This window comes from Etheostoma cragini, chromosome 23 (genome assembly GCF_013103735.1).
Source record: "Etheostoma cragini isolate CJK2018 chromosome 23, CSU_Ecrag_1.0, whole genome shotgun sequence".
NCBI lineage: Eukaryota > Metazoa > Chordata > Actinopteri > Perciformes > Percidae > Etheostoma > Etheostoma cragini.
The window spans coordinates 4,512,498-4,524,640 of NC_048429.1; the positions used below are offsets into that span (position 1 = coordinate 4,512,498).

Genomic DNA, 12,143 nt, shown 5'->3' on the forward strand with positions numbered 1-12,143 from the left:
TTGTTAGACGCATCGCGCTATAATCTGTTGCATTCATACGGTTTGCTTCAAAAGAGGGTTGACAACATAGTTATTGGAAGGTCATCTTTGATCAGAACACACATAATGCAATGTGTAAAAGTCTGCTCCTCTATAGGAAGGGAGACAAGTTGCCTCTCTAAGCAACAGATGTTGGCTGTGAATGAAACGGGACAACCAATGACACGGGCGTCAAAACAAACAATGCTCTGACGTGACCTTGACATCATCTGGTTTAAACTCAAATCCTAACCTGGCCTTACTAAAACCAAAGTGAGAGTCAATTGATGTTGTTGATTTGTTTAGAGAGACAGAGGACGGGGATAGACAATTTCCTCCTATCTTGTACCTCACTTTAAGCTCAGACTTAAATTCTTCAGCCTCAGACTTGACTGGCGACAGATCGGTTTCTTCTTGGGTGGTTCACACCGACAACAGAACGTCTCGGTTTATTATTTTTAACAAGAGCATGGTTATGCCTCTGTGTGTTCTTGTACCATTATTTCGAGATTGCCTGCGATTTCCTCCAGCACAGAGATCAAAGGCTAACACCACCCGACAGAGAGGCACAACAAATGATGGAGTGGAGTGCTGCAGATGAATCTCCAGCTCGGAAATTACCAAGAGGAGGAGTTTGACAGATGCAAAAGGAACATGGCACCTATTACTTCTTTTTTTAAGTTGTTGATCTACCTCTCATCAAAGGCTGACATCTGACGGAGGGGGAGCGCAGAGACAAGAAGCACGAGGTGGGCCTTTTTACTGCACAGCATCGTGACTTCCTTATCTTTCTTTAGCACTTCTGTGTTGGATGGAGAGGACTGTCCCAGGTAATGTGATGAAGGAGAGATTGGACAAATGTGAGGAGGAGTGAAGGGAGGGTTGGGGGGGGGGGGTGTTCTTAGAGTATAAAAGATTGATTTAGTCAAGGTGAGAGCTGGGGACAGGAACATCTCTGCTGCAATGTGCTTAAATCACAATCAATCCCACTTTGGAGCAAATGCATGTGCACACACACATTCACACACACAAACCCATGCTAAAGTTGATTAAGAAGAGGAACAAAAAAATCCTTCGGAAATGATGTTAATGCCTTAATTGAAAAGATTAGGAAAGATCCAACTTTTAGGTACCAATTTTCTTTGTGAATGAATAATGTATCATAATAAATAAATGTTCTTCCTTAATACAGGGGGCCTAAGTACACACACCCCTATGTTAGATTACCATAGAGGCAGGCAGAAGATTGTTTTATTACCTAATCCTAACCTTAACACCTAACCCTCTTTTCAGTCAACTTTAGGATGGGTTCCTAAACTTGTGAGCAGCACTGTAACTACTGAAACGGAAGTCCTGAAAGCAAAAAAAGTACACTTCTTTTTAGCTGAAAGGTGAGTTCATTTTGTGTTTAAATGTGCCTGATACCTTGGGATTTCTTTGGAAAGATGTGAGAGCTACCACACGGGACTAGAACAGGCCGAATAAAACTGGAACATGTTTCCTCTGACAAAGTCTTCCATCTTACTTAGACTTGACTGGTCCCAAGGCAGACCTCCTTTATGTTATTGAGCTGTTTTCTATTGAGTCCTTTGTTTTTAGTTTTTTTAAAAGAAGTGAAAAGATCTATTCAATTTGTCATTTCTCTGGCAGATTTTTGTCTATTAGCTTTATAGTCCGAAGGGCTGAGTCTTACATGAACACAACCTTTTCAGTCACTTGTTTATTTTACCTGAAGCATTTCTGGCTGCGCCGTTTCTGTGTTCTTCTCACTGGTTTGAATTGGCGGTGAAAAAGGGGCTGTCACATCCTTCTGGATGTCGCGTTGTTTCAATCAAATCTGATGACAGTCGTGGGGTTGCTTTCTCATGTTGACAGGCCATTGTCATTCAAACTGAGTTAAACATTTAAGTTCATCATGACCATTTCATGTTATTGAGTAATAGTTAACATTGAAAATCAAGTTTTCAAGGGCTTTCAAGAAAACAAGACTGGACACACCAATAAATAAAGTTACTTGACGTGGAGTACTTTTAGTCTGTAATGGTTTTGATTGTTGTTTATTACATTATCAGTATTTTATCTGTATTGTCCGTTTCTACTTGTGATGAGACTGTAGGTGCAAATTAGCTGTTGAGATAGCGCTGACACTAAGATAGATGTGTCACAGTGTTGATTAATGTCCCCTATAAATAAACAGCAAACAACTACTTATCCTCAGATAGATTCCAACAAAGTCTGTATTAAAGTTTGTTCCATAACTGCAAATTGCACTCACCATCAGTAATCCGTGTGTGGCCACTTAAACACCTGTTACTGCACGAGGTTAAAGGCTGATGATTTCGTCTGGCTTGGCCGTGTAGTCCAAACCCCAAAAGGGATCAGGGACTCATACCAGACCTCCATCACAAATCAATTACCGGTTCGTTGGCTGGTGGCTCAGCCCCCCTCCCTGGAGCCTCTGAAGCGTGGCCATTTTTATTCTGCAAAAGCAGCTTTAACAGCTTCTTCCACCGCTGCAAGGTCCAATCACTCATCTGTCCACCGCACTGACAAGTGTAGTGTTAACCATTAACTGTACGGTCTTTCCAACCATAGCTGTGCGATGTGATAAACAATTTTAAAGTGCTACATCCTCTGCTGAGATGTCTGTCAGGGACTTCTCAGTTTAAAAAGCAGACTTTGTCCAAAAGCTGGAAAAGAAAAAATGATGGACAGCTTTGGGAACCAGCACCCTGACACAATTGTTTCTTTTTGTTTTTTTAACTGTTCACTGCTTTTTTCATTTTCTCACTTTCTGCCCAGATCCTACACCATCTAGTCTTGGATTCAGAGCACAAGCAACTCAACCATTTACTCACCAAACACGCAGTTTGTCTCTCAAACCTTACTATCGGTGTATCTCTCCTTCACCCTCTCCAATCCACCTCGTGTCCGATGTGCTTTGACCAAGTGCACTCTCACTGACACACACACCTCCACACAACTTGCGTCGTCTTCCCACCTGCCAGCTCTATTTCTGTCTTTGCTCGTTTTGCATTTCCTCTCGCAACCTCGTTGTCTGTCCTTCCACCCACTCCACACACCTTCCAACCTTTTGCCCCTCTGCTTTTCACGTCCCTTTCCTTCCCCTCTCCTTATCAACTTTTATTCTAGACCTGAGTGTCAGACTGGCATGTCTGACAGGCTGTGCAGTGCAAGCCTGAGGGTCTTTCCTCAGCGGGAACACAGCCATCTGCCATGCGAGGGTTGCTCTGGCACTTCAGCCTGCCCGAGCCAGGAGAAGGAGTAAGGCTACTATTTCAAAAGTGGCCATTCTTTTGTCAGCGCTACGCCTCAGCCACTCATGGGCACACTGTTGTTCTCTGTACAGATGAGGGCGAGTGAAGCCTGCAGAGGTGCACTGGGATATGTTTAAGTGTACAGTGTGCTACAGTTACACGTTTGCTGATTTTTTAGATTATTGTTTTCTTAATGTTTTAATTTTTTCTTCATCAGGTTGGCTTTTGAGTAATATGTACTGTAGATACACTTTTTTTAGTCAAGGTGAGAGCTGGGGGCATGCACATCTTTGGTGCAATCCCAATCAATCACACACTTTGTGCAAATGCATGTTACATTACTTTTATTTCCATGATTGGTTTTTAATTGATTCTTTTGTGGGTATCACACTTTAAACACATCACAGCGCCTCAGTGTATTTTTAAAAACCTGCCTTGCTTTTGTTTTTCAGTAAACATGACCTGTATAATTTCAGCACTTTAACAGTGCATTTAAGTTTGTTTCTGATTCTATAATAAAACGTAAATCATAATGTAAATATAAAAGTTCTAACCATGTACTGTACATGTGCACGTGTTGGCTATAACGCATTCCTGTACACGCAGCATGGCTCCGTATTTCAGTTCATCTACGCTACATTTTGACTCTTGAATTGATTGCTGAATTGTAAGTATTTAATCTCTTAACATCCCGGCACAATTTCTGTTTCCATTTTTCAATTTAGTACTAATTGTTCCATTCTTCCATCCATCCATCCATCCATCATACTAAAGACAATTCAAATATACAACGTTCATTAGGCTCGTTCGAGATGAACTGCCCCTCGCCTGTAAAGTGCACAAGAGTGGACGGCAGCAGCCGGGGGCGGGGACAAAGATCTGCCGTAAAGGCGGATAGTTTCCAGATGATTCCAGCAGCCTTTATGCTGAACAGGAAGTCAAAGAAACACTCACATCCTGTTTGGTCCGATTTAATAAAATGTTATCAGACCCGTATATCAGCTTATACACAGTCTGCAGTTGTTTATTTATTATGACAGAGTAGCTGTCAAAAGGCTCTACATATGATCTGATGTTACTAAAACCACCGACTGTCTATGAGCCATGATCTGACCGTGTTAGGTCTCCAACTTCTAAACGTCACTATCAGCCGCACAACACACGGATTGTACAGAATAAGCCTTTTAATCAGAGAAATGTTAATTAAAATCCCTCCGATTCAATGAAAGGTCATCATGTTGATTCGATTCTGAACCAATCAGCTGTTAAATCAGCTGAGAGGCCGTATTTTCCCAGCAGGCTGTTGGTGAAAAGCAACTGCGCCGCCTGCATCTCAAACCTGCGGCTTCAAGTCAGACACAAATCTAACCGGCATGAACCGGATTCCGCATAGACCTGGCTCATCTCGAACGGGCCTATCATTTCAATGTAATAGCTGCGGCAGCTCTTACCTCTTGATTAGTTGCTGTTAGCTCCTCCTCCAAGGCGGACACCCTCTCGAGTGACACCCGTAGTCTCTCTCTTACCTGAAAATAAAAAATAAAAAAAACATGGGTGATGATTTTCCTGCAGATCTTCAATGGACCATTTAATTTGCTTCCACTGAGCAGGACTGGTAGCAAAGGCTCTTACAGATGAATGCATTCTTAATGCCTACTGCTTAAATTCCAGTCAAGGCAATCAGGGGTTAAAACAGCAGAAAAGAAGCCCTACTGCAGCAGCAGAAACAGCTGCCCTCTTATCCCCTTAGACTCACAAACACTTTGCTGTGGCTTCAAAGCAGCGTTTTGAGGCTTTTTTTGCTCTTAACAGCACCAGTTGCTGTGAGAAAATTCCTCTTACACTCCTCTCTTCCTCTGGAAACTCGTCTTATTCTAGGATTGTCAAAACTATGATGGAGCGGTTACTTGGACAGCGTGGTGACATTGGACCACCTCTGCGGTGGCTCTGTAGCCTGCTAGATCTCAGATTTGGTTGATCCTGGATTAGAAGTTAGCAGAGGTCTGAGTTGGGATGCCCCCCCCAGCTGCCCAAGGCGGCTTTTATTCCACTGAACAGCCTGTCGCTAGACATACTTGATAAACAATGGCTTTTAGAGGAGAGAATGAATGGATTACAGGGGCTGTGGTGATATCACACAGCGGACTAAGGTCATAAATCAACAGGCTGTGAGAAGGCGGGAGAAACCCAGTTGGGACCAAAACCAACAAATGATACCAAGTAAACAAAGATGACACTTTGGCATCAAAATATGTCTGCAGCTCAGTGATTCTATAGGATAGTAATTGAGCATTTAACGAAATAGTTGCCAATTATGTTGGATGGCAACATACAGTAATGCATAAATGTTCTCTAAATGTGAAATCTCACAATATGAGCTGCTGATCTAGCTTGTTACGAGAGGACACACACATGCATGGACATCTGTGATGTCCAAAACATTGACACAAAATGTTGCTGTAATGAAGACTTACCTTCTCATCTAGGGCTTTATGGTGTTCGAACAAGGACTTAAGCGCTTTGAGGACCTCTACTTCACTGGAGACTCCTGAGGGAGACTGAGCCTGCCGCTTGACCACAGTCATGCGAAGTGAACGCTCATGTCTTGACACCAGGCACTCCAGATGTTCCAGCAGTAGCTGAAGAGAAAAATGGGAGGAACCAACGTTATCATCATCATTGGAAAAAACTAAATTCTCAATGCAGCAGTAGAATGGCGTAATGGGAGAGAATCCAAGTCCAAGCACTGGCAGACTAAAACAAAGCATTAATGTGTGCTTCATCAGACTCACACCTAGACCTCAAAGATAAATCAACAACATAACGAAGCCACCATATAAATAAATAAAAAAGAATACAAAAGTAATCCAAGTCAGACGTGCAGGAAAAACTTAAGTGGTTCTAAGCTGAGTTTTAAAGTGCATCCAACCTTTTTATCGTTAACATAATCTTTCACATTACATTAAATTAACATTGTTATAATTTTCATCCACAATGCAACAAATGGATAATTCCATTTAATTAAGGTATTAGAGTCATAACCCAAGTTGATAATTTTAACATGTATGCATTCAGATTAAATGTATTTATATCTGATGGGGGTGCCAGTCGCTCAGCCATAGGGAGTTGGGTTGGAAACAGGAGGGTTGCTGGTTCAAGTCCCCTTATAGACCAAAGTATGTTGGTGCACTGGTAGCTGGAGAGGTGCCAGTTCACCCCCTGGGCACTGCCAAAGTGTTCTTATATATAATATTATTATTACTGCACAACCAGTAATGATGTCCATTTTACTTGTTGTACAAGTAGTGGCCTTTTAGAATGAAGGTATGAAAGATGCAAGCTACAGCAAACCTTCCAGCAATACCAGAAAGGGATTAAGCTAATCTAGGCTGCGAGGTACAAGATGAGCTGCACAGCTGCCTTCAGGAAAACTACACAACAACAACAACAACAACAACAATATTAGCTGGGAGAAAACAACCAGGATGTGACAGGGAGAAAAATACAAGTTTGGCTGCAAAGATAAGACCATATTCATTACTGATTCGTGCACGTGTGCGATCAGCGTGTAGTATCATCTGCTTTCATTTCCCCTTGTGAATCATTGGCGCCTGATCACAGAAACACTGTAGCAGTTTTGTGGCGATGCAGATCTCAACGCTTCATTCCCGCTCGGAAATTGTCCAAGGACATGATATTACATCCCAAAGATAATGATCTGGTCAGAGGATAAAGTTCCAGCTCAAAATGACTTCCCTATTCTTTCCTAGAAAAACCTCAATGGCTTCATCCCTGACATCCCTTCACTCCCCTAGCCTAAAAATGGCTGCCCAACAGGCCGCAGATGAATTCAAACGTAGTTTGTGGTTAGCCACCGGTAAGAAAAAAAAAGTCCCCACTTGGTATCACTAGTGACCTAAAGGGGCTGCATTCAAACTCTCTTACTTCATTAGCTTGCTCCCTACACAGGTTCAACCACCACTAAACATTTAACACCACACTGTTGGTATGATCTGCTTTTAACCCTACATTGTTCATATCAACTGCACTACTCTGAACACTACAGTTTTACACAGGCAATTGTCAGTTATAGGAATCCATTGTTTTTTTGTCTTTGAGTTTCCTTGGTTTTTGGAGGGAAATCACTTCCTGGTTGAGCAAAAGGTGTGGCTAGGGGCTGAGAAAACCTGAATCTTGGAGCCAGCTCATTGGACTAAACCATGTGCTGGGGGTTACCCTCGTGTTTTATTTGGTTTGGCCAAACCACTATACATGTCAGCTTGTTCAGTTAACACTATGTTTGGCACTTTTCTTTTATTGAGTATAATTATGTTTTGTTGACATCTTTTATATACCCAGCTAATTCTTGGTTTATAATGTTATCTGCATTTGGGACAATACATATATACTCATGGTTGCTAATGTGTTTGGCTCAGTTTAACAACCAGATAGTTTTTGTTACCTCTGACCAGAGCCAGGCTAGCTGTTTCCAGTCTTTTTTCGAAGATAAGCTAACCTAATAATACTGCTGCTAATTTCCAGCAGCAGTTTTCAGCAAGAATACAGTGTAGAGATCAGTCAAGACATAGGAGAGGTGGTGATCTTCTAGCAGTAAGCACATTTCCCCAAAACCTTTCCTGTAAGCCTGCACCCATATGTGGTTCCAAATAAAGCAACAAAAAAGGAGCTAAATTGCCATCCAAATCCAAATCTAATCAAAAACATGAAGTCAGAGCATCAATCATCTGGTTTATACCTGTTGTCAAGCTGACTTTAAGGGAAGGCGTTCATAATGTTTTTCCCCCTCTTTGTTCTTAACTGTTTTTGTTTTATTATTTTTCCTGCAAGATGGGGCAAACCAAATTTAAATAGAAAACATTTTAGCAGGCAGATGTGATCAGAATCTCTGCAGGAGTGGGTGGTCCTGTAGGAGTTAGTGCACGCGGGGTTGAAAGACCCTGTGCAGACCTCTACTGTGGTTGAAGGAAGACTTGGGGTAGTCTTTTCTCTTGTCTGATACAACTGTCTCTTGAAAGTCTAATTAGCAGCCTCTGTGTCTACATACACACTCCTGTGTCCTTCTGTTCGGTAAATATGTTCATCTTTCTCTGTTGCTCTCCTTTTTCAGTGTCATCATGTCTCATGTGTGACTCTAGTCTATAAGATTACATGCATGTCATTTAGTTGGGATGCTTATCTAAAACAACCAATGAAGTTACAGTCTCTCCTCTGTCATCACATCTGTTGTCAGCTCCTCAGTCCAATTACTTTTATGAACTGTGAAACCCTACCAGTAACAAAACAAAGCTTAATGGAAATTGCTTGAAGATTCAAGGTGATAATAAAGTAAGGGGCGAAAATGACTTTTGTCTTTCCCCGTCTTTTGCATCTTCCCGCCCTCTTCTTAGTTTTTCTCAGTTGCTGTTGTGCCAAAATCATCTGCCTCCACACAGAGAAAGATAGTGCTAGACTGAAAATCCACACTTAATCAGCAGAGGGGAGTGAAAACAGAGTCTTATCTGTCAACAGCAGAGTGTGCTTACTGCTTTAAAAAAGGAAATGTTTCTTACTGAAGATACAGGCCTTCAAGCTCCACAAAAAACGAGCTCATCCGCTACTGTGCCCCCCCCCCCACCAAAAAAATACTTTGACCTGGACTACTGCAGGGCATCAGTGCCATTTGGACTTTGTTTCACTGTTGAGCAGCCATCCATGTAAAGTTAGTGTAAAAAGTTTCTGGCAAAATGTGGGGAGCTAATGAGGTATGTCCGGGCATTGGAAACAGACAGTGTGCATGGCTGCTTCAGTGCTTCTACGGCGTTTAAACCGTACACATCTGAAAGCTTAAGCTTTCTCAGGACACTTACTATCGCAGTGTGCAGCCGGCCTTTTGTAGAGGACATGAACATTTGTGGAAAGTCGGGAAACTTTGGAGAAACTTGTGAAATGCAAGTTTAACATAGTTGGATAGGGAAGAAACAAGCATCCTCATAAACTCCATTTCTGGTTGAAAATGCCCAAACAGTCGATTTGCCCTCTTTGCCCATGAAGGCCTAAGGGAATTGTCTTGTTAAATCAGTGGCAGATTAAACACCTTTGGCAAGATGAATTAGCTGCCGTGTAATCTGTTTAGTTGATGTTTTTAATGTGTCAATGCTGCCCTCACCCTGGTGTTGTTCCTCTCGGCTTTGAGCTCAGAGATCTCCTCCTCCTTCTCCAGCAGCTGCTCCCTGCAGGCGTTCAGCTCCTTGGTCAGCGCCGCAAACTCCTGAGCAGTGCAAAGTAAGAAAAAGAGGGCATGGGTCAGCATCACACACAATCTGCAACAGCCCTCCATGGTGTAAGGTACACGATACATCATACAGTAAAGCAGCAGGTCTGTAGAAATGTAGTGGACATACATAGAAGAAAATCAACTTACTAGTAAAAACGTCGACTACACGTAATTGATGTTACATGCAATTATAGGCTTCCTAGCAACCACAACCTAAGTCCTCCTTAATACTAGAGCCGGGTAGTCAGACTATCACCAGACCAGACTCAATCTTTTAAGACTGGGGAGTTCAAATGACTCTGTATGCAACTGGATAGTCCGGGGGCCGCAATGTTGAATTTGAACAAAACGCTGCTTGCTATCGCTTCTCTATCGTCACAGTGTTAAACCACATTTGATTTTTGAGTCCTACTTTAATATTTTAGGGGTTTAAATTACGACAATGACATATTAACTGATATTCATTTAATTACAGTAAATAAGAAGAAATCCTACATTTTCAATTGATATTTAAATGATTATTATAAAGTCAAACATCAGAGCTGCTGAAACTGACAAAAACTGTTCAGGAAAGCAAAATTATATGCAACTAATTAATGCAAAAGGTAAATTAATCATATAAATTAAGATTAGATTTTAGATTACAATTAAACTTGACCACAATGTAATCTATTCTATTACCGTCTACAAACTCAGATACAGTGAAAAACAAGTCAGATTTTTCTTCATATTTTTGACATTTTAAATCAAAAGCAATCTAGTCATATAATCTACAACATAATCAAGGTAGTCCAGACAAGTATGGGTCCAAAATGACCAAAGAAAATATAACAATTCCTTAGTGACACACACAAATGTAGGTTGTTCCTCTTCTGGCAAATGCAATTTGCATTCAAAGCTTATAAAATACATTATATTTTATTCTTTTGTGTTAAGATGCTATTACTTACTTAATTTATCTAATAGAGGTATTTTATTAAGAACAGGTCAGCCATGCCGTTGCATCTGCAAACAAAGGTCCAATCCACCTTGCAAAGGGAAATGATTAAATGGACTAACAGTAATCTGTGGGAGAAGGACAATTGGCTTTGTACAGTGGCGCAGGCACGATGCCAGGTATAGTAGATTTACACCTAAAGCACAGAGGGGCAGCACAATAGAGTACTACAGACCGAGCACGGCACTATGACAGCTGAGACGATAGACCGTGTGGCTTCTGTGTGTGTGATGGAGCAGGACGGCAGATTGCAGTTTTAGTCATATTTTGTTAATAAATAATAAATTATTCACAGTTTGAGCTCAATTTCTATGAGCAGATAAGACTGAAGGCCACAAAATATGGAAATGAGAATGTACGCAACCCAAACAGTGCTACAACTACTACTACTACAAGTACTACTACAACAGATGATAGAAATAATGATAATGAAAATAATGGAACAGAAAAGGAATTAGAAGAATAAAGAGAAAAAGGAAAAGGAGGGGGAATTATTTGAAGAGGAAAGAAGTAAAAGAAGGAGGAAGAGGAGGGTAGAGAATGACGGGGGAAGGGAAAAGAAGGAAGGGAAAGAGAAAAAGAAGGAACAGGAGGAAGACAAAAAGGTAAGCAAGGGACGATGAAGTGGAGGAGAAAAGTGGTGGTGGGAGAAGAAGAAAAACGAGGAGAACAGATAGAAAAAAAAGGACGAGAAGAAGAATGAGAAGAAGAAAAAAGCAAGGGAAAAAGAAAAAAACAACAGAAGGAGAACAAACAAAAGGAGGAGGAGGAAGAAAAAGAGAAAGAGGGAATGAAGAAAAATACTGGCTCCACAAGAGCAGAGCAGCTTATCTCCATTTAGGATGTAAAAAAATCAAGGAAACATGAGTATGATGTAGCTTAGAGTTCACACAGAGAACACAGCAAACTGTTCCGAAGAGTCACACATCTTCATGGTTTGTGTCAAACAGTCAAAAATATACAAGAACCAATGAAAACCGCTTGCTTAATGTGACCAGTAATTGCCAAATGCACTGGCCTGTCATGACATTTCCTTGGTCTCATTTCCTTGGTCTCCTCTGCCAGACCCCCAGCTTGGCTCTCTTTGGGTGTCTTGGTCCATTTTCTGTAGATGGATACTGACAAAAGATTTAAATACGCCTGAACTCGCCCTAGGGAGGTGTTCCAGGCACGTCCAGCTGGGAGGAGGCCTCGGGGAAGACCCAGGACTAGGTGGAGGGATTATATCTCCAACCTGGCCTGGGCACGCCTCGGGATCCCCCAGTCGGAGCAGGTTGATGTGGCTCGGGAAAGGGAAGTTTGGGGTCCCCTAATGGAGCTGCTCCCCCCGTGACCCGATGCCAATAAGTGGACGAAGATGGATGGATGGACTACAATTATACACCAATTACTGTCTAATCAACTGCTCCTCTCCAGACCCAAAATTTAAGAAAAAAAACTCCCACTCCTATTGTTTTCCGAAACACTCTGCATCTACAAACTCACTCAGGAATTCGTGGCTATATGCCTGTGACAACCATCAGAGGAGGAGAGGAAGACTTCAAACCTTTGTCCCCTTTATCCCAGTCTACATTAT

General features: G+C 41.7%; 1 protein-coding gene across 10 annotated transcripts in view; it reads right to left on the reverse strand.

The window, feature by feature from the left end:
• Positions 1-12,143, reverse strand: part of ppfia2 (PTPRF interacting protein alpha 2) — a 154,895-nt gene that overhangs the window by 38,036 nt on the left and 104,716 nt on the right. For all 10 annotated transcript variants that reach the window (XM_034863514.1, XM_034863517.1, XM_034863520.1 and 7 more), the window contains exons 3-5: positions 9,463-9,564; positions 5,771-5,935; positions 4,748-4,822 (exon numbers count right to left, since the gene is read on the reverse strand). In XM_034863514.1, coding sequence (XP_034719405.1) covers positions 4,748-4,822; positions 5,771-5,935; positions 9,463-9,564 — 342 coding nt within the window. The remainder of the gene's footprint in view (positions 1-4,747; positions 4,823-5,770; positions 5,936-9,462; positions 9,565-12,143) is intronic.